General features: G+C 44.0%; 1 protein-coding gene across 5 annotated transcripts in view; it reads left to right on the forward strand.

Annotated features, from left to right (window-relative positions):
* Positions 1–285: 285 nt before the first annotated feature.
* LOC133493287 (uncharacterized) overlaps positions 286–23223 on the forward strand; it is a 63055-nt gene continuing 40117 nt past the window's right edge. For 3 of the 5 annotated variants that reach the window (XM_061806490.1, XM_061806488.1, XM_061806489.1), the window contains exons 1-3: positions 287–589; positions 1094–1603; positions 13485–13636. In XM_061806490.1, coding sequence (XP_061662474.1) covers positions 13510–13636 — 127 coding nt within the window. In that variant the 5' untranslated portion in view covers positions 287–589; positions 1094–1603; positions 13485–13509. Of the gene's footprint in view, positions 590–1093; positions 1604–13484; positions 13637–23223 lie in introns of all 5 variants that reach the window. The other 2 variants (XM_061806487.1, XM_061806491.1) reach the window with 2 other exon arrangements.

The following is a 23223-nucleotide window of genomic DNA, read 5'->3' on the forward strand; positions in this document are numbered from 1 at the left end:
AGAATGAAAAAGATTAGCCAGGTTCACTCACACCGGAAATATTTCAGCGAGCCACCGATGTCAAGACAGCTGTCCCTTCACAATAGTAGCAGATATTCGTCCGACAGTGAGGTCAATGCTCCGGGTTTTCGATGATTACATTGACCTCTGCCATAACCCAACCATAGCGAAAGAATCACCAATTCATAAAATTTCTTGTTGTCTTGCAATTTGCGTGTCAGTGTATTTATTATGGAAATTGACCGGATCTAATGCACTGCAACAACTACGTATCTCAGGTGATACTGCGAGACTGCACAAAATGGTTCCGTTTCCTGTCCCAGTCAACTAGAACGCTTTTTCTTTAAAAGAAATGTTCGCAAATGAAACAACACTATCAAGTGGTGTCGCTGTACAGCTTTGGTTTAACAGTTCTGAGGTCCCGGGTTCAATCCAGGTGGGACGGTCTGAGCGCTCCCCCGTGCTGAAAGGTCTCCTTGTGATGAATGCGCGTGGGGACCAACGATCAACTAGTGAGCTGTTGTCAAGTCTGCAGTCTTCCCCATCTTGAACCCAAACTGAAGCCTACATGGTGAAACTTGTGCAGGTGGTTTGACTTTAGTAGATAATTAGTGTGTGAAACAGTTTCAAACATTTATGCCCAGCAAAGTTTGGGGTGGGCAGTGTTCTAATTTTTGTAATTCTTAATTTTCATGGGGAATTGGAAACCCAAATTATGTCCAAATCAATTGTGGATCCCGATACTATTATTCTCTCTCTCTCTCTCTCTGTCTCTCTGTCTGTCTCTCTCTCTGTCTCTCTGTCTGTCTCTCTCTCTCTCTCTCCTCTCTCTCTCTCTCTCTCCTCTCTCTCTCTCTCTCTCTCTCTCTCTCTCTGTCTCTGTCTCTGTGTGTGTGTGTGTGTGTGTGTGTGTGTGTGTATATATATATATATATATATAATCAGCTGTCAACGTGCAGGAGGTGGGGTACACTCTGAAGTGTTTGCCAGTTAATCGCAGGGCAAATGGAGACAGAAACAGTCGCACTCACAATCACACTTAGCGGCAATTTAGAGTGTTCTAATAATGTTGCATCTCTTTGGAATGTGGGAGGAAACCGGAGTTCCCGGAGAAAACCCAGGCAGGCACGGGGAGAACGTGAGAACTCCACAAAGGTTTGAAACCCGGTCTGAGAACTGTGAGGCAAAAGTGCTACAGCTGCACCATAGTGCCGCCCAATAGTCATCTCTTGTATTGCATGTTTTTTCTTTTCTTTTTTTTGCCTTGAAGTATGACCTTTTTTCACTTTTTTTGTTGTTATTTGTCAGTGGGGCCGACTTCCCTGGGTCACTCGGTGTGGGATGTGTCCACTGGGTTGCTCTCTGGTGGATCTATCCACAGTGACACATAAAACTCTTATTGGGTAAAGGAGAAAACAGATTTTTCAAGTGCACGCTCCGGCCCAATTGGTGGGGGTAATGCACCATAAAGCAGCTTTTTCAACAAGAGGAAGAAGAAGATAAAGAAGAAGAAGAAGAAGATCTACTTTTCTTCGCTTCGTAATCACACGCATCTGAGTACATTTCCCCGAATCTGTATCAAACGTGCTGAATCCTCGTCGCAGTAAGTTTGTCAACTTTTTGCCGAGCTAAAACTTAGTTTGTTTAATTATCGTCTGGTTGAAGTCGTTTCCGTAAACGTCGAAGCTTTTCGGGCTATCTTAACCTTGCTCACAAAGGGGACCAGAACTCGATTTTGTCTCTGTCAGCTTTGTTTTGTATGAGCTACTCGAACGATGTCCTTGGGAAATTTGTGACCGAAGCCGTGATTCTTTGGTAGAAAAATGCTTGAATAGTATAGGTTTTAAGGGCAATTTTCAGATTTTCAGTGGTGGCGTCTGCTCAAACGATTGAAGTGTGGATCAGAGTAGGCTTGTATACGTATATCACTCGGGAGCAAAACAAGCAAAAACACACACAAATATGAAGAGAGATGCTATCAGTCTTATTGCATTCAAAAACTGAAATTTCTCAGATTTTTACGATAATCGCTGGAACCCGTTATCTTCCCCACCCCCACCAGCTAATAGATAGTTTTTGACTGACGTTTTAGGAAGCGTTCGCCAGTTTGGATGGTTGAAATCAAGTAAATAAACCAGAACTCAGCAGAAATCATTTAAGAAAGCCGTATATATATGGGTGCATTGCTATGTTATTGATTGCTCAAACGAAAGTGGGCGTTGTATAGCATCTTTCGACTGCCAGCTGTGTTATCATTATTAAAATGGCGACATCTGTGGCTGCCTTGTGTCGGGCAGAGCCGATCAACATTGGATCCCTTTTAGAATTTCACACCTACTTAGCAATAACTAAGTTCTGTGAAGGAGAATTATTCGATAGAGCCAAGGGCCTACATAATACTCGTGTGAATGGAATGCATGTCTCTCAAAATCTGTATTTTCTATCAGCTCATAAAAGCAACGAAAACTGAACTGAATCTCACCCCCTGCCCCAGGACTCTATAATGAATCTGTCTTAATCTATATTTCATTGTTTCACAAATTCGGTTTGCTCTTGCATTTCTCATCCTAAGGTGATCATTATCTGCAGATGTTTGCAAAAACGAAAATAACAATCTACACCCAGTATAGAGCTCATGCACCTATGTCATCAAATTACGTCACTTGCCGGAAGTGTTGGTCAAGCAAAGAATTGCCCCCACTGTACAGGGCACTTAACCACGCCTCCTGAAGTGACGTTACGCCACGTGCGCTGACGTCAGACAAACAATTAGGAAAAATATCGGCGCAGCAAGAAAGGAATAGAGCGAAAGTGTCCGATTTACTGGCTGATTTCTCACTCGCATTCTTGGCTAACAGTGAAATATCGTTGAAAAGCATACAGCAGGGCTTCAAGTATTTCAGCGAGCGGAATTTCAATGGTATTTACATGCATATCGACGGAGAAACCATTGATATTAGCTCGAGATCTTTCCAGAGTCAGAGGAAGACCGAGAAGCCACATAATATAAATATATTATAACCCAAAGACGAATTCGTCATTGACAGTTTCCTATTTTCGTGTTACATATCACACTTGTGTGCAGAATCTGTATTTGTATCTGTATAGCCGTTTGTGAACCACCGTATGAAGGAAAAGAAGGCGAGGCTTGATTTACGAGTTGTTTCTCTCGTTTTCTTTGTGTAACGTCACGTGCTCCCCTCAATAATTATTCTTCAATTAGTGCCGAACCTACGTAAGTCTTGACCGAGTACGACAATCACTACTTCAATGTCCTCAAACATCCTTCCTTCAGTCTTGGTGTCTCGGTGCACGTCGAAGGCTTTTAGGACTCGCTAATCTGGTTTAGCTTAGCTCGGTAGCCGCCAACAGAGACACGTTTGTGCAGTCAGATCATCGCAAAATATCGCTCAACACACATCAAGTGTGTCAATCATTCACACGTAGCTATGTTATGCAAGCGAAGAACTGCTAATTCATTTATATGAGACATGTATTGAAAATCAAATATACGGCGTACCTTCGTGCAAACAAACGAAGTCCGGTTTAGCTTTGCTTGGGAGCGCCGAACAGAGACACGTTTGTGCAGTCAGATCATCGCAAAATTAGGCTCAACACAGATCAAGTGTGACAATCATTCACACATAGCTATATTATGCAAGCGAAGAACTGCTAATTCATTTATATGAGACATATATTGAAAATCAAATATAGGACTTACCTTCGTGCAAACATATCTGTTCCGGTTGATGGAGTCAGTTGATCATGCGGTCTTCCTCAAAGTTTTATCCATCAAAGACATTTTTCGTACTCTGTCTTCTGTTCCGGTTGATTTTAGATGGATTCAGTTGATGATGCGGTCTTACACAAAGTTTGATCCATCAAAGACATTTTTCGTACTGGGTCTTCGGTTTTGGAAAGGGTACGAATTGAACTCCACCAATTAGCCTTTCAGGATACCTGTCGTCAACTATTATAAAGTCCGTGACTACACCTCTTAACCATATCTATTGTTAAAGAACCCAAATACGCGATAAAATGGCAACAGAAGCTATACTGAACCATCCAGCCAGCGTTGTCTTGAGATTTGAGTCCGAGATTATGCAGATCTCTGGCCTCTGATTGGTCAGTGACGCGGATTGTGCAACATCCACGGAGGGGTCAATTGCTCAATGCTAAGTCGATTAGACACAGAAATATGTCTTATAGCCCCGAGTTTTGTCCGATACCGTTAAACATGTATTTTTCTTTTTCTTTCTTTAGGGGTTGCCACAGCGTGTCATCTTTTTCCATTTAAGCCCATCTCCTGCATCCTCCTCTAACACCCACTGTCCTCATGTCCTCCCTCACAACATCCATCAACCTTTTCTTTGGTCTTCTTCTCGCTCTTTTGCCAGGCAGCTCCATCCTCAGCACCCTTCTACTAACATACTCACTCTCTCGCATCTGAACATGTCCAAACCATTGAAGTATTAACTCTCTCGCCTTGTCTCCAAAACATCCAACTTTGGGTGTCCCTCTAATGAGCTCATTTCTAATCCTATCCAACCTGTTCACACCAATCGAGAACCTCGACATCTTCATTTCTGCTACCTCAAGTTCTGCTTCCTGCTTCCACACCAACAACTAAATTCTCTTAGATTTGTCTGAGAGTAAAATATTCTCGACTGTCTGAGTTTTATTATCGTAGTCCCATCTCGATTCCGATTTCCCTACCGACCCTAAAAATTCCCGCTGACACTAACATTTTTACACCATGTAATAAATATGTTAGGTGCCTGGTTCTTCATGGCCACTCTCGCAAACTGCTGCAAAAGCACTGGGTTAAGTCGGGTGTATGACAGCAGCTGCAGGGGGCGGCAGCATGGCTATGCCACTTCCTTGTGTGCTGCTTCTCCACCTTGTTGTATCCTGATTACATTGTGTCTTTAAAGCCCAAGTCACATGCCTATAAACATTCTAAAATAGATACAGTTAAGAAAATAGGTATTAGATCACTCTGCTATATTGCAAGTTCTCCCACTTAGAAATCATGGAAGGGTCTGAAATTTTCATCGTAGGAGCATGTCCACTGAGAGAGATACTCTAAAGAGAAAAATCCAGAAATCACAGCGTATGATTTTTAACTACTTGTGTGATACAACTGCAAATAAGTATTTGAACACATGTCTGTCAGCTAGAATTCTCAGAGACATGTTAGTCCGCCTTTAAAAGTCCTCCTCCACTCTATGTATTATCCTGAATCAGATGCACCTGTGTGAGTTCGTTCACTGCATAAAGACACCTGTCCACCCCATACAATCGGTAAGACTCAAACTTGTAACATGGCCAAGACCAAAGAGCTGTCCAAAGACACCAGAGACGAAATTGTATAACTCCACCCACCTGGAAAGGGCTACGGAGAAATTCCCAAGCAGCTTGGTGGAAAAAAGGTCCACTGTTGGGCCAATCATTAGAAAATGGAAAAAGGTAAACATGACAGTGGATCCCCCTGCAAGATATCACCTCGTGGGTCTCAATGATTCTTAGAAAGGTGAGGAATCAGCCCATGACAACACGGCAGGACTTGGTAAATTACCTGAAAAGAGCTGGGGCCACCGTTTCCAAGGTGACTGTTGGTAATACACTAAGACGTCATGGTTTGTAATCACGCATGGCATGGAAGGTTCTCATGCTTAAACCAGTTTGTCAAGGACCGTCTTCAGTTTTCCGATGACCATTTGGATGATACAGAGGAGTCATGGGAGAAACTTTTGTAGTCAGATGAGACCAAAATCGAACTTTTTGGTCATAATTCAACACAGTGTTTTGAGGAAGACGAATGACGAGTTCCATCCCAAGAACACCATCCCTACTGTGAAGCATGGGGTCGGTAGCGTCATGCTTTGGGGGGGGTTTTCTCTATATATGGGACAGGATGACTGCACTGTATTAAGGAGAGTATGACCGCGACCGTGTACTGTGAGATTTGGGGAACAACCATTTTCCCTCAGTCAGAGCATAGAAGATGGGTCGTGGCTGGGTCTTTCACCATGACAATGACCCGAAACACACAGCGAAGAATACCAAGGAGTGGCTCCGTAAGAAGCATATCAAGGTTTTGGCGTGGCCTAGCCAGTCTCCAGACGTAAACCCAATCGAAAAACTTTGGAGGAGCTGAAACTCTGTTTCTCAGCAACAGCCCAGAAACCTGTCTGATCTTGAGATCTATGTGTAGGAGTGGGCCAAAATCTCTCCTGCAGTGTGTGCAAACCCGGTGAACAACTACAGCAAACGTTTGACCTCTGTAATTGCAAACAAAGGCATATATTAACATTGGATTTCTCAGGTGTTCAAATACTGATTTGCAGCTTTATCACACAAATAAATCTTGAAAGAAAAAATCATACATTGTGATTTCTGGATTTTTCTTTTTAGATTATCTCTCTCACAGTGGACATGCATCTAGGATGAAAATTTCAGACCCCTCCATGATTTCTAAGTGAACTTGCAATATAGCAGGGTGTTCAAATACATATTTTCTTCACTGTAGAATCTATCTGTGTCACAGACATCTAACATCCTGCTTGAATACTTCAAAAACAAATATTTCAAACATTCCATACCATGTTTAGCAGATAAACTAGTTTCCTTTTCATTTAGTAGCCAGAAAAGGATTGGTTGCAAAGCAATATGGCAACTTTATGCAAACAATCCTACGCAAAGTGCACCAGCATAGAGTGCTTGGAAATATTTATAGAATTAGAAAATCTGTTCCATTAACAGGACATGAATAGGACAAAAAGGTAAAACATTTATAACCGGATTAAAAACAATAAAAAATGAAAAACAAAATATTTTGAAAGACAATTAAAACCGCATACAGTGCCAGTAATATGATCAAAAACTGGATATGTTATAAAAAGCATGAGAAAAAAGTTTTCAACCTGGATTTAAAAACATTCACACTTGGGGCTGACTTCACCTCTGTTGGCAACTTGTTCTACTTGTGTGCAGCATAATAGCTAAATGGGGCTTCACCATGTTTGCTTTGGACTCTGGATCTCAGAGCTCGACTGTGTTTGTATTTCGTAAGCATTTCTTTCATGTATTCAGGAACTAAATAATTCGGTGTTTTTTTTTTTTTTTTTTTTTTTTTAAAGACCAGTAGCACACTCTAAAATCTATTCTAAAGCTGACTGGAATCCAGTGCAAGAACTTTAAGATTGTAGTTATACGCTCTGACCGCTTTGTTTTGGTGAGAACGTGAGCTGGAACATTCTGAATGAGCTGCAGCTGTTTATTACTTTTTTTTTTTTTTTTTCGGGTTAGTCCCGTCGACTTGAGATAAAAACATAGATTATCTTTTCCTGGTCTGCTTGACACATAAAATACTTTACTCGATATGTTCTTCAGATGGTAGAAAGCAGTTTTTGTGATTGATTTGATATGATTGTTGAAAGTCAAACTGTGGCAAACAAATATGAGCGTCCATCTAAAGAATCCGGATCGGTCGGGTTAACAACGCCCGGCACTACTAACCTGCAGGGCATTGGTGGAAATTCAACTACTGTGGGTCGAAGACAAAGAAGAGGAGGAAGGCGGATTTGTTTCAAGAAGAAAAAGAGGAATGCACAGAGCCTACAACTGAGTGTAGGGACTTTGAATGTTGGGACTATGACAGGAAAAGCTCAGGAGTTGGTTGACATGATGATGAGGAGAAAGGTTGCTATATTGTGCATCCAAGAGAGCAGGTGGAAAAGTAGTAAGGCTAGAAGTTTAGGAGCAGGGTTTAAATTATTCTACCACAGAGTAGATAGAAAGAGGAATGGAGTAGGGGTTATTTTAAAGGAAGAGCTGGCTAAGAATATCTTGGAGGTGAAAAGAGTATCAGATCGAGTGATGAGACTAAAATTTGAAATTGAGGGTGTTATGTATAATGTGGTTAGCGGCTATACCCCACAGGTAGGATGTGACCTAGAGTTGAAAGAGAAATTCTGGAAGGAACTAGATGAAGTAGTTCTGAGCATCCCAGACAGAGAGACAGTTGTGATTGGTCCAGATTGTAATGGACATATTGGTAAAGGAAACAGGGGCGATGAAGACGTGATGGGTAACTACGGTATCCAGGAAAGGAACTGTGAGGGACAGATGGTGGTGGACTTTGCAAAAAGGATGGAGATGGCTGTAGTAAACACTAATTTCCAGAAGTAGGAGGAACATAGTGACCTACAAGAGTGGAGGTAGAAGCACGCAGGTGGATTATATTTTGTGGAGACGATGTAATCTGAAGGAGGTTACTGACTGTAAAGTAGTGGTAGGGGAGAGTGTAGCTTGACACCATAGGATACTGGTGTGTAGGATGACTGGTGGTGGGTAGAAAGATTCAGAAGACAAAGGTAGAGCAGAGAACCATGTGGGGGAAGTTGAGAAACGAAGAATCTTGTGCGGCCTTTCGGAAAGAGGTGAGACAGGCTCTTGATGAACAGCAGAAGCTCCCGGAAGACTGGACTACGACAGCCAAGGTGATCAGAGAGACAGGCAGGAGGAGAGTACTTGGTGTGTCTTCTGGTAGGAAAGGGGAGGAGGAGACTTGGTGGTGGAACCCCAAAATACAGGGAGTCATACAAGGAAAGAGATTAGCGAAGAAGTGGGACACTGAGAGGATTGGGGAGAGGCGAAAGGAATACATCGATATGCGACGTAGGGCGAAGGTAGAGGTGGCAAAGGCTAAGGAAGAGGCATATGAAGACGTACACCAGGTTGGACACGAAAGAAGGAGAAAAGGATCTCTACAGGTTGGCCAGACAGAGGGATAGAGATGGGAAGGATGTGCAGCAGGTAAGGGTTATTCAGGATAGAGATGGAAATGTGTTGACTGGTGCCAGTAGTGTGCTAAATAGATGGAGAGAATACTTTGAGAAGTTGATGAATGAAGAAAATGAGAGAGAAGGAAGAGTAGAAGAAGGAAGTGTGAATGACCAAGAAGTGGCAATGATTAGAAAGGCACTACAAAGGATCAAAAATGTAAAGGCAGTTGGTCCTGATGACATACCGGTGGAGGTATGGAAGCAATTTGGAGAGATGGCTGTGGAGTTTTTGACCAACTTATTCAACAGAATACTAGCGGGCGAAAAGATGCCTGAAGAATGGAGGAAAAGTGTGCTAGTTCCCATTTTTAAGAACAAAGGCGATGTTCAGAGCTGTGGGAACTATAGAGGAATAAAGTTGATGAGCCACACAATGAAGTTATGGGAAAGAGTAGTGGAGGCTAGACTAAGGACAGAAGTAAGTATCTGTGAGTATCAGTTTGGTTTCATGCCTAGAAAGAGTACCACAGATACATTATTTGCCTTGAGGATGCTAGTGGAAGAGTACAGAGAAGGTCAGAAGAAGCTCTATGTGTCTTTGTGGATCTACAGAAAGCCTATGAGAGAGTACCAAGAGAGGAACTGTGGTACTGCATGCGTAGGTCTGGTGTAGCGGAGAAATATGTTAGAATAGTACAGGACATGTATGATGGTAGCAGAACAATGGTGAGGTGTGCCGTTGGTGTGTCAAAAGAATTTAAGGTGGAGGTGGGACTGTATCGGGGTTCCGCGGTGAGCCCCGTTTGCGATAGTAATGACAGGCACGGTTAGACTGGAATCCCCTTGGACCATGATGTTCGCAGATGATATTGTGATCTGCAGTGAAAGCAGGGAGCAGGCGGAGGAACAATTTAGAAAGATGGACACACTCACTGGAAAGGAGTGGACTGAAGATTAGCCGAAGTAAAACAGAATATATGTGCGTGAATAAGAGGGGTGGAGGGGGAAGAGTGAGGTTACAGGGAGAAGAGATAGCACGGGTGGACGACTTCAAATATTTAGGGTCAACAATCCAGAGCAATGGTGAGTGTGGTCTGGAAGTGAAGAAACTGGTCCAAGTAGATTGGAACAACTGGCGGAAGGTGTCTGGTGTGACAGACTAGTCTCTGCTAGGATGAAGGGCAGAGTTTATAAAACAGTGGTGAGGCCAGCCATGATGTATGGATTAGAGAGGGAGGCACTGAAGAAACAACAGGAAGCAGAATTTAAGGTCGCGGAAATGAAGTGGTCGAGGTTCTCGGTCGGAGTGAGCAGGTTGGTTAGGATTAGAGGGACAGCTAAAGTTGGATGTTTTGGAGACAAGGTTCGAGAGAGCAAACTTTGATGGTTTGGACATGTTCAGAGGTGAGAGAGTGAGTATATTGGTGGAAGGGTGCTGAGGATAGAGCTGCCAGATAAAAGAGCGAGAGGAAGACCAAAGAGAAGGTTGATGGATGTTGTGAGGGAAGACATGATGGCAGTTGGAGTTAGAGGGGAAGATGCAGGAGATAGGCTACGATGGAAAAAGATGACACGCTGTGGCGACCCCTATTGGGACAAGCCGAAAGGAAAAGAAGAAGACACTCTGTATAGATGGCTTTGATGTCAGCACTTGGGACAAACAAAAGTCCCTACCGGGACATGTCTGTGTAGAGACACTGTGTTATACAGAATAACAAAAGTGCGTTGGTTGCGCCTCACGCGTTATGTCATTTCTGTTTGTTTTTTTTTTTATAAATGGGGGGCGTTCGAAAAGACAATAACAAAATGCGCTGTGGCTTGGTCAACTGCTTGCGCCTCACGCGATATTATTTCCCGTTTTTTTCCTGCGGCGTGGGAATTCACAACAAAGAGGGTCGTGGATCAGCTGGTCTGACTGAGCGCAAAATGTTATTTCTGGGCTTTTGTCAGCAGCGTTCGAGTACCGATTTTCGTTCGAAAACAGAAGCAGAAAAATCTCAAAACTTTTGTTCGAAAACGGGGACGTTAGAAAACCGAGGCTTTACTGTATTATTTTTTTAATTGGGAAATCCACACCTACCTGTCATTTGGAACCCACAAAGCTCTCGTCCTTTGCACCTGTGCAATCCATTTTTGACGACGAATCAGGTCTTTTGGAAACATATGAAGAGTAAATCCATCCTCCCGAGTGTTCGAACAATATCCAGCAATACAACTAGCTGGTATTTTGGCTAACATGAAGTAACAAATAGGTTCCTTCCCGCGGGTAAAACTGATATAAACACACAAGGCCGCCTGATTGCGCTCCTGATGATTACATCACTTCCTAGTGCTTCTCCTAAACAAATCCCCCGAGGAGTTATGGCGGAGTTACAAAAAGCTATATACGTTAAAATCATGTGAAAAAACGGATGGGTCCATTCTGGCTGCTGTTTTTTTTTTTTTTTTTTCAATTAAAAACATACTAAAGAATCATGCTTTTCGTGTCAGTGGGGCTTTAAGCTTTGTTTTTCACTAGTTGCCAGATTTTTGTGTGTACAGAGAGTCCTCGGTCTACGACAGAGATACTTTCCAAAACTAGTGACATAACCCGAATTTCAGCATAAATCAGATTTCACCAATAGTCAATATTTAAGATGACAGCTCGGATTGCCTCCTGCATGCCTGCGACTCACGTGGGGATAAGCAACTCAATAAATTGATGGGTGTTGGTACTTCGTATGAAATAAAACAAATCTCCCTTACTTAGCATCACTGTGAGAGGTGGATGAAGGAGGGGTGGCTCAGCTTATGTACTACGAAGGGACCATGTGCAGGTAGCCCTTGCTAGCAGTACATTGCTTCTCAGCGTCGTTGCCTTTCTGCTTTTTCAAAGTTGGGATAAGACACCGTGACTTTTCCCTGAATGAACGTTAGGGTGGCATTAAGCCTACGTTTAATTCAGATTTTTTTTTTTTTTTTAATTATTATTATTACATTTTTTTTTTTTTAAGATGTTAAGCTTTCCTTCCATGGCACTTGCTTTTCTTTCAGCTGGACCAGGATTGCTTAAAAAAAAAAAAAAACAGCTTTCTTCTTTTGGGCCATACTGTGTTAAAAAGCTGTGCGAAAAAGACAAATTACAGAGACATGGGCGTTGTAAAGTCTGCATCAGGGATCAGCTCGGAGCCCCTTCCTGTTTACAGTGGTAATGGATAGGCTGACTGATGAGGTTAGACTGGAATCCCCTTGGACTATGATGTTCGCAGATGATATTGTGATCTGCAGTGAAAGCAGAGAGCAGGTGGAGGAACAATTAGAAAGATTGAGGCACGCACTGGAAAGGAGAGGAATGAAGATTAGCTGAAGTAAAACAGAATACATGTGCAAGAATGTGAGGGGCAGAGGAGGAGGAGTGAAGCTCCAGGGAGAACAGATAGTGAGGGTGGATGACTTCAAATACTTGGGGTCAACAATACAGAGCAATGGAGAGTGTGGTAAAGAAGTGAAGAAACGGGTCCAAGCAGGGTGGAACAGTTAGCGGAAGGTGTCTGGTGTTCTATGTGACAGACGAATCTCCATGGGATGAAGGGCAAAGTTTATGAAACAGTCGTGAGGCCCGGCCATGATGTACGGATTAGAGACTGTGGCACTGAAGAAACAACAGGAAGCAGAACTGGAGGTAGCAGAAATGAAGATGCTGAGGTTCTCGCTTGGGTTGAGCAGGTTGGATAGGACGAGAAATGAGCTCATTAGAGGACCAGCCAAAGTTGGATGTTTTGGAGACAAGGTTAGAGAGAGCAAGACTTAGATGGTTTGGACATGTTCAGAGACGAGAGTGAGTATATTGGCAGAACGGTGCTGTGGATGGAGCTGCCAGGCAAAAGCGCGAGACGAAGACCAAAGAAATGGTTGATGGATGTTGTGAGGGCGGACATGAGGACTGTGAGTGTTAGAGAGGAGGATGCACGAGATAGGCTTAGATGGAAAAAGATGACACGCTGTGGTGACCCCTAACGGGACAAGCTGAGAGGAAAAGACGACGACGGGCGTTGTAAAGTTGAAACGTTTTAGGTCGAGACTGTTTTAACCCGAGGACTGCCTTTATATGCTTATGATTTCACGCATGTCCGCTAGTGAAACTGCTTCATCCAATCTCATAGCTTTACTGAGCCCATCAACCTACGTTTTCTTGTTTTGCCAAGTCTTTTTTTCTTTTTTTTTTTTTTTAAATACATTGTTTCATGTTTTTTGGACCACACCTTTTTTTCCCTGTGATATTTGTACCCGTCCCTGTTGGACTGACTTCCCCTGAATGGCCACTGCCTGGCAATAAATCTTCCTAGAATCCACGCTTACATTTTAGCTTCCAGCATCTGGGTCTTATCCTCTGCCAAGTTTTTGACAAAAGTTTATTTATCTTCTCTGCTAATATTCTGGTGTTTCACAATGCGAGGCGCGATCATGAACTTTTATCTATTATGCAAGAGAGCATGGATTAAAAAGAACTGACAAGACAATGGCAGCACTATGTGGTGTAGACAGAGTACCGATAATTCATAGAAAAAAATCATAGTTCTGAAAAGTAGGAAATCCCCCCCCCAAAAAAAAAAATTGGGGGTGGGGGCGTAATGTACTGTTTAACACAATGTCTTAATCTGAATATTGATATCAAGATGTCTGTTTTCAATTGGTTTTCTCATCCCTCTTATGTAGCCCAGAAAATGATTGTCCTGTGAAAATGTGTGCAAGAACGTCAGGGGAGTACAAGGAAGAGGTTTGTGGACCAAAAAAGGAGGAGGAGCCACAACGTCAACTACTGGACGCTGTGTTGAATCAGCAGCCTCGATTTGTCCGAAGCAGAGCAGGTTGGTTCATTTGTTGTATGCATTTGAATCTATCCATCCATCCATCATCGACCACTTTTCTGGGTCGGGGTCGCAGGGGAAGTAGCTTCAGCAGGGATACCCTTTCCCCAGCCACTTTTTACAGCTTTTCCAGAGGGATCCTGAGGTGTTCCCAAGCCAGCCGAGTGACATAGTCTCTCCAGCGTGTCCTGGGTTGTCCTCGGGGTCTCTTTCCGGTGGGACATGCCCGGAACACCTCACCAGGGAGGCCTCCAGGAGGCATCCATATCAGATACCCCAGCCACTTCGTCTGGCTCCTCCCAATGCGGAGGAGCAGCGGCTCGACACTGAGCCCCTGCTGGATGACCGAGCTTCCCACCCTAGGTCTAAGGCAGAGCCCGAACACCCTGAGGAGGAATTTAATTTCGGCCGCTTGTATCTGGGATCTTGTTCTGTCGGTCATGACCCACAGCTCATGCCTATAGTTAAGGGTAGGAGCGTAGATCAACTGATAAATTGAGAACTTCGCCTGAGCTCCCTCTTTATCACAATAGACTGATACCAAGTCGGCATCACTGCAGACGCTGGACCGAGCCATCTGTCGATCTCCCGCTCCATTCTTCCCTCACTCGTGAACAAGACCCCAAGATACTCATACCCGACCTGGAGAGGGTACGCCACCCTTTTTCCGATTGAGGACCATAGCCTCTGATTTGGAGGGGCTGATTCTCATCCCAGCCGCTTCACACTCGGCTGCAAATCGTTCCAGTGAGAGCTGGAGATCACGGCTTGATGAAGCTGACAGAACCACATCATCTGCAAAGAACAGAGATGCGATGCTGAAGCCATCAAACCGGACACCCTCTATGCATTGGCTGCGCCTCAAAATTCTGTCCATAAAAGTTATGAACAAAATCAGTGACAAAGGGCAGCCTTGGCGGAGTCCAACTCTCATCAGAAACAAGTCCAACTTTTTGCCGGCAGTGTGGACCAAATCCTGACAGCGGTCATACAGGGACCGAACAGCTCGTATCAAGGGGTTTGGTAACCCATACTCCCAAAAAAACCCACAGGACTCCCCGAGGGACACGGTCGAACGCCTTCTCCAAGTCCACAAAACGCATGTAGACTGGTTGGGCGAACTCCCGTGCACCCTCGAGGATCTTGCCAAGGGTGTAGAGCTGGTCCACTGTTTCACGACCGGGACGAAAACCACATTGCTCCTGCTGAATCCAAGATTCTACTTCCCAACGGACTCTCCTCTCCAGTATCTCCGAGTCGACCTTACCAGGGAGGCTGCGGAGTGTTATCCCTCTATAGTTGGAACACTCCCTGCGGTCACCCTTCTTGCAAAAGGGGGACCATCACCCCAGTCTGCCAGTCCAGAGGCCATGTCCCCAATGTCCACGGATGTTGCAGAGGCGATCAGGACAGCCCCACAACCTCCAGAGCCTTTAGGAACTCTGGGCAAATCTCATCCACTTGCCACCAAGGAGCTTTTTAACCACCTTGGTGACCTCAACCTCAGAGATAGAAGAGCCCGCCTCAGAGCACCCAGACTCAGCTTCCTCGTGGGAAAGTGTGTTGGTGGAATTGAGGTCTTCAAAGTATTCTCCCCACCGACTCACAATATCCCAAGTTCAGGTCAGCAGCGCCCCGTCTCCACTATACACAGTGTTGACAGTGCACTGCTTCCCCCTCCTGAGACGCCGGACGGTGGACCAGAATTTCCTCGAAGCCATCCTGAAGTTGTTCTCAATGTCCTCCCTCACCGAACTCTTTCCACGCACTGGTTTTTGCCTCATCGACCACTGACGCTGCATTCCACTTGGCCAGCCAATCAGCTGCTTTGGGAGTCCCACAGGCCAGAAATGCCTGATAGGGGTCCTTCTTCAGCTTGATAGCATCCCTCACTGTTGGTGTCCACCAACGTGTTCATGGGTTGCCGCCACAACAGGCACCAACCACCTTACGGCCACAGCTCCAGTTGGCCGCCTCAACAATGGAGGCGCGGAAGATCGTCCACTCTGACTCAATGTCCCCCGCCTCCTCTGGGTGTGAGCAAAGTTCTTTCGGAAGTGGGAGTTGAAATTCCTTCTGAAAGGGAAATCTGCCAGCCATTCCCAGCATTTAATATTCTTATTTACAGGCCCTGTTAGATGATGCATTTGCCATTCATCGATTTTTATTTGCCGCTTCTCCTCACAAGGGTCGCTGGAACCTATCCCAGCTGTCATCGGGCCTGCAGAGGCGGGGTACACCCTGCACTGGTTGCCAGCCAATCACGGGGCACATGAAGACAGACAACAGTCGCACTCACAATCCCACCTAGGGGCAATTTAAATTGTCCAGTTAATGTTACATGTTTCTGGGATGTGGAAGGAAATTGCAGTGCCTGGAGAAAAACCACGCAGGCAGAGGGAGAACATGCAAACGTCACACAGGTGGGGTGGGATAGAACTCTGGACCTCAGAACTGTGAGGCGAACGTATTACACCTGCTGGACCATGCCGCCATAATGGGTTTTACGTAACATCCCACCTTGCGACTTACTGGTGACCGGTTCAGGGTGTAATCCGCCATTCATCCAAAGTAAGATGGGATAGGCCCTGGCACTCCAGCGACCCTTGTAAGGATAAGCGGCTCGGAAAATGGACATACACAGTGTGTCCCATTTACAGGTCACAGTTCACGGGCCCGCATATTTGCGGATTTTGCTCTTCCAAGTTTTTCCTTTTTCATTTTAATTATACCGTAATTTCACAGTCGTACAATTCTTAAATTTTCTTCCAAATAAACCAGGGACCACATTAAAAAGGGCACTTTACGATGAGGTGCACCTTTTGTCTACACAGAGTTCCAACATTTGCTCATCTTGTGCTACTTATCCAATAAACCAAACTTAAAGCCCCACTGACATCCCTATATACATTGTAAAATAGATATTGTAATTAAAATACATATAACATGATTCCCTTCAATGTCTATAAGAAGAAATAAATATGAGTGGAGAGAGCGTACACAGAGTATACACACCTAACCATTCCATTTTTGACTTGGCTCATAATGGAACCCAGTTTTCTGTCTTAAAAGTCGGATCCAATACAAATAGGCATATAGACATTTCTCTTGCATGACATTGTGCATTTACGTATACCTAGCCTGACTCTTTGGCATAAAACATTACACACTTCATTCAGCAGGTCAGTGATACGCTAACAAAGTGAAAGCTGTTCTCCAATGTATAAAGCACTTATAATAATGAAATCAAACTTTGAGAAGATACTTCTCCAACTTTCCTTCGAACATACAGCCTTGTGTTTCGTGATATTGTCCACATTTCGTTGTATGTGCGCTCTCCCGCAAGCCTTAATCCATCGTAGACACTCGTCAACTGTGTTTTAGGCTTTGGAAAATGAATCAACCGGGCCCCTTGTAACCTAGCCGGATCTTTCATCATCTGAGGACCGTTTTGTTCGTAACATTAACTTTTCCAACCACAGGCGACTGATTAACCAATTTTGCGTGTGGGACATGACAACAACAGGGGCGGGTTAAGGCAGGATTTAAGACAATGTGGCTATCTGATTGTCTATTATTGTACGAGTGATTGACAGGTCGTAAAGGTCCATTACCATGGAAATGAAGAGATTGGAGTAAGGCGTAACACCGACGAACATCAGTAAAGACTTGGGCTTCAGTTGGTAGACTGTGGCGATCATTTAGGACAAAGCCCTTTTTTTTTAATGCACGTAAAGGGTTTCATCTCTATTAGGGATGCAGTGATCACAAAGCAACCAATAATGGCTACCTGCACATTCCTCTAGAACAATAACCAAGCATAGCTTTCTCTCAATCTTTGGCATCCACCTTTTGCAATAATGGTAAGTACAGCTTCTTATTTGATTTTTAATCCACCCATCCATATTCTTAGCCACTTTTCCTCTCAAGGGCCATGGGAGTGCTAGCCTATCCCACCTGTCAACGGGTAGGAGGCGGGGTACACCCTGAACTGGTTGCCAGCCAATCACATGCCACATCGAGACAAACAGCCGCACTCGCAATCACACCTAGGGGCAATTTAGAGTGTCCAGTTAATGTTCCATGTTTTTGGGATGTGGGAGGAAATCGGAGTGCCCAGAGAAAAACCATGCAGGCACATTGAGAACATGCAAACTCCACACAGGGAGAGCCAGGATTGAATCCGGGTTCTCAAAACTGTTAGGCCAACACTTTCCAATCTTACGCCGAAAATCGGGTTATGTCGCCAGCGTAGGAATGGGTATCATTCGAAGATCGAGAACTCTCTATATAAAAGATGAACTTGAGATTTTTCTACCACATGGATTTCACTTTATGCAGATATGTTTTGCAATGCAACCCCCTCATTGAATGAGAGAACACTGTACTGCGCACGATGGCAACTTAGAGTCGATGTCTTTTGCGGAGCCGATCAATGACGTCATTGATTGGATCGTTGAATTGTGACAAAAAAGCTGATCAATCAATCAACATAAAATGCTCATGATTGCCTGTTACCAATATTACTGATCAAATTGCCGTAAAGTCAATTGTAAATTGATCCAAGGAGGATTAAACTTTTCTGAACATGCCTTCTCATGTGTGGGGAAGTTCTCCTCTTTAAGGGAAGAGTAAAAATCCAGCAGTGAGACTACACTCACCATGTTCTATCTCATTTGCTCTGATAAAATTAACTATTGTAGTTAAAACAAGAAGATGGGAACAGAAATGTAGGAGATATTATTTTAAAGGAAGAGCTGGCTAAGAATGTCTTGGACGTGCAAACAGTATCAGATCGAGTGATGAGTCTGGAACTTGAAATTGAGGGTCTCGTGTATAATGTGATTAGCGGCTATGCCCCACATGTAGGATGGGGATTAGATTTGAAAAAGAAATTCTGGAAGGAACTAGATGAAGTAGTTCTTAGCTTCCCAGACACAGAGAGTTGTGATTGGTGGAGATTGTGATGGACATGTTGGTGAAGAAAATGAAGAAGTGATGGGTATATACGGTATCAAGGAAAAGAACTTTGAAAGATGGTGGTGCACTTGAATGAAAATGGATGAAAATTAAAGTAGTTCACGCGTTTTTCTAGAAGAGACAGGAACATAGAGTGACCTACAAGAGTGGCGGTAGAAGCAAAGGTGGATTATATTTTGTGCAGACAATGTAATTGAAGGTTACTGACTGTAAGGTAGTGGTAGGGGAGAGTGTAGCTCGATAGCATAAGATGGTGGTGTGTAGGATGACTCTGGTGGTGGGTAGGAAGATTAAGAAGACAAAGGTAGAGCAGAGAACCATGTGGTGGAAGCTGAGAAAGAATGTTGTGCAGCCTTTCGGAAAGCGGTGAGACAGGCTCTCAACAGACAGGAGGAGATCCCGGAAGACTGGACAACTACAGCCAGGGTGATCAGAGAGAGTGTCAAGCGAGAGAGTACTGAGTGAAAGGGGAGAAGGAGACTTGGGGGTGGAACCCCAAAATACACAGTCATAAAAGGTTAAAGGTTAGTGAAGAAGTGGGACACTGAGGAAAGGCAAAAGGAATACATTGATATGCGACGTAGGGCAAAGATAAAGGTGGCGCATGCAAAACAAGAAGCATTTGACAATGTACACCAGGTTGGACATGAAAGAAGGAGAAAATGATCTCTACAGGATAGTACAGAACATGTATAACGCCAGCAGAACAGTAGGGAAGTGTGCCGTTTGCGTGACAGAAGAATTTGCTATGGGAATTGTTCAGGGATCAGCTCTGAGCCCTTTCCTATTTGCAATCGTAATGGGTAGGCTGACAGATGACGTTCGACTGCAATCCCCTTCGACCATGATGTTTGCAGATGACGTGATTTGCAGTGAAAGCAAGGAGCAGGTGGAGGAACCATTAGCAGTCACGTTTGAAGAATGTACGGGTGTGGTCAGTCATGCTCACAGATATAAAGTTACGGGTGTGGTCCACCAATCATGCCCACAGATATGAAGTTACGGGTTTGTGTTCTGTTTGATATGATTTGAATTATGAGATTACCCCTTTTAAGACAGGAGGAGGGCTGTGTCAGGTAAACTACGAAGTAGAAGTAGGCTGTGGAGCGGCTCCCATGTGCTTCCGTGATGTCAGGCTGTGGTTCACTGCGCTGGATCGGTTTTCATGTTCGCTGAGAGTGTGCGACAAGTGCGCAATTGCGCAGTGGCGCAAAACTACACGTAATAAACGATGCCTTTCAATATCTATGTATTTCTAACAAATTTTATGCGCGTGATTATTCATGCTCGTCTGTGCAGATTTGCAAGTGCGATGGACCGTGGGTGCAAGCGCACCTGTCAAATCACTGTGACTGCTTTAGAAAATGGAGGCATGCACTGGAAAGGAGCGGAATGAAGATTAGCCGAAGTGAAACAGAATACAGTGGTACTTCTACTTATGAAAATCTCTATTCACGAAAGATTCAGGTTACGAAAGGCCTCCCTGGAAAGGTTTTGTCTGTAGTTACGAAAAAAATTCAGGATACAAAAAGAAAAAAAAATGGTGCTGAATTCCACCATACGTAAACATCCTGTTCTGTCTTAGTTTGAAAGCAGTGTGATTGAGGTCCTCTCCCATTGGCCACAACTGGAGCATCTTCCTGGTATCACATTGGCTAGGAGGGATGTTAATCTTTATCCATGACTCACATCCAGTCTCTCGGTGTGTGTGGCACAATAGAGCAGCACGTAGCATCTTCCTGGATTAACCTCCCTCCAATTGGCTAGGAGCAACATCAATCTTTTTTTTTTTTTTGGGGGGGGGGGGGCATCAATCTTTTACCAAAGGTGCACGTCCTTTATCTTAGACACCGAATCCATTATCATACGCTCACGCACACTCATTCTGTACAACGTCTTCTTTCGTGGATTTATTAAAATGTTTCCCCGTGGGTCCCAAGAAATTATTGGCCAGTGCCAGTGAGGAGAAGAGCAGTTGTTTTGTCCATCAAAGCAAAACAAGAAATTTGTCAAGGAATATGAAAGAGACATGCATGCATGTGGCTTTATGTTGCTGCTGCTCAACTTGAGTGGTTCAATGTGGAAGTTAAACCTGAAGTTGAGGTTGAGTTTCGCCGGGGAAGGCTGAGGTTATCGATAAGTTGGTTCAGGAGCACCTAAGGCTGGAGGCAATGCAACACATGACAATGCAATGGCAGTTTGCGGCATAGGGAAGAAGGCAGCCACTCGTCCGTCAGTCGGAATAAATGTTTGCGAAATTCCATGACATTTCCAGATTTATTCAAAAGAATCATCTGGAAAAATGTGTTAACTAATTGGGCTAGCGCTCACTTCGATGACATTAGCCTTCCACAAGATTATTAAAAGCCGTCGAAGGCAAACGTCCTTTGATTGGTTCGCCAGGAAACAGAGAAAGCACATGTTAATGTCTGTTTTGAACTCATAGTTAGTGGAATTAAATTGTGTGGGCTGGAAAGCATTGGCCTCACAGTTCTGAGGTCCCGAGTTCAATCCCGGACCCACTTGTGTGGAGTTTGCATTTTCTCCCCTGTGCCTGGGTGGGTTTCTTCTGGGCACTCCGGTTTCCTCCCACATCCCAAAAACATGCAACATTAACATTATCATTACTGCGGCTGTTGTCTGTCTCTATGTGCCCTGCAATTGCCTGTCATCATTGCAGGGTGTACCATGCCTCATGCCTGTTGATAGCTAAGATAGGTTGATTCCTTAGTTTTCTATAATCACTGAGACCCCACGAGGTGATATCTTGCATGCGGCTCCACTCCGATTGAGATTGACCGTCATGTTTAGCTTCTTCCATTTTCTCATGATTGCTCCAACAGTGAACCTTTTTTCACCAAGCTGCTTGGCAATTTCTCCGTCGCCCTTTCCAGCTGGGTGGAGTTTTACAATTTTGTCTCTGGTGTCTTTGGACAGCTCTTTGTTCTTGGACACTTTACAAGTTTAAGTCTTACTGATTGTATGGGGTGGACAGGTGTCTTTATGCAGCTAATGACCTCACACAGGTGCATCTGATTCAGGATAATCCATGGAGTGGAGGTGAACTTTTAAAGGCGGACTAACAGGTCTTTGAGGGTCAGAATTCTAGCTGATAGACAGGTGTTCAAACACTTATTTGCAGCTGTATCACACAAACTCTTACAAATTCATACGCTGTGATAAATCATATATTGTGATTACTGGATTTTTCTCTTTAGATTATCTCTCTCACAGTGAACATGCACCTATGATGAAAATTTCAGACCCCTCCATGATTTCTAAGTGGGAGAACTTGGAATATAGCAGGATGTTCAAACACTCATTTTCTTCACTGTATATGTGAGTGAATGAGAGGGGGGAAGGGTGAAGAGTAAAGCACCAGGGAGAAGAGATAATGAAGGTGGACAACTTCATAGACTTGGGGTCAACAATCCAGAGCAATGGTGAGTGTGGTTAAAAAAGAAAAAACAGGTTCAAGCAGGTTGGAACAGCTGCCGGAAGGTGTCCGGTGCATTATGTGACTAATGATTCTCTGCTAGGATAAAGGGCAAAGCTTATAAAACAGTGGTGAAGATGGCCATGATGTACGGATTACAGACGGTGGCACTGAAGACACAACAGGAAGCGAAACTGGAGGTGGAAGAAATAAAGATATTGAGGTTCTCGCTCGGATTGAGCAAGTTGGATAGGATCAGAAATTAGCTCATTAGAAGGACGGCCAAAGTTGGATGTTTTGAAGACAAGGTCATAGAGAGCAGATTACAATGGTTTGGACATGTTCAGAGGCAAGACAGTGAGTATGTTGGTGGAAGAGTGCCGAGGATGGAGCTGCCAGGCAAAAGAGCGAGAGGAAGACCAAAGAGAAAGTTGATGGCTGTTGTGAGGGAAGACTTGAGGGTAGTTGGTGTTAGAGAGGAAGATGAAGAAGATAGGCTTAGATGGAAAAAGATGACCTACTGTGGCAACCCCTAATGGAACAAGACGAAAGGAAAAGAAGAAGATGCTGTATTGCATCCACGGTACAAATCTGTTTTTAAATGTATTTCTTATTTATGATCGGCCTTACTCTGGCTGGGCCCAAGTCTAAGTAAAACTCAATTCACACTGGCAACTCATGAGCCTCAATAGCATCTGCAACATATGTACGATTGACATTGTCTCAAATTATTGGACTACTAGTCACTTTAAACTGCATCAATTTCTTGATGTCTCTGCGCACAATGCTCATTGCAAAGAGCGATTTTTCTATGACTCATTTCAAACTTCTGTCATTGTTGGAGGACTGCATCTTTTTGTACAATTATCCCCCAAAAAATTCAAGTGGCATTACCACATTCCTGGCAAACATTTATTGGTCAGTGGCTTCTCGTTCCCCCCTCTTATTGTCTCAAAAGTACTGTTGCAATTAAGTGGCTCCAACTACAACGCCACTGACCGGAGAAAAAATCCTTGTGTACTGGACATACCTGATAAACATACCAAATAAACATGATTCCGATTTAGGTTGTGTACCTAAGACGACTAAATAATTTGGTGAGTATTGGGAATGAAGTTATTTGTTGTGCTTTTCCTGTATGTTTTGAGTGCTTTAATTTTGAATTTCCTAT

The sequence above is a fragment of the Syngnathoides biaculeatus genome, chromosome 20 (genome assembly GCF_019802595.1).
Source record: "Syngnathoides biaculeatus isolate LvHL_M chromosome 20, ASM1980259v1, whole genome shotgun sequence".
In the NCBI taxonomy this organism is placed as follows: domain Eukaryota; kingdom Metazoa; phylum Chordata; class Actinopteri; order Syngnathiformes; family Syngnathidae; genus Syngnathoides; species Syngnathoides biaculeatus.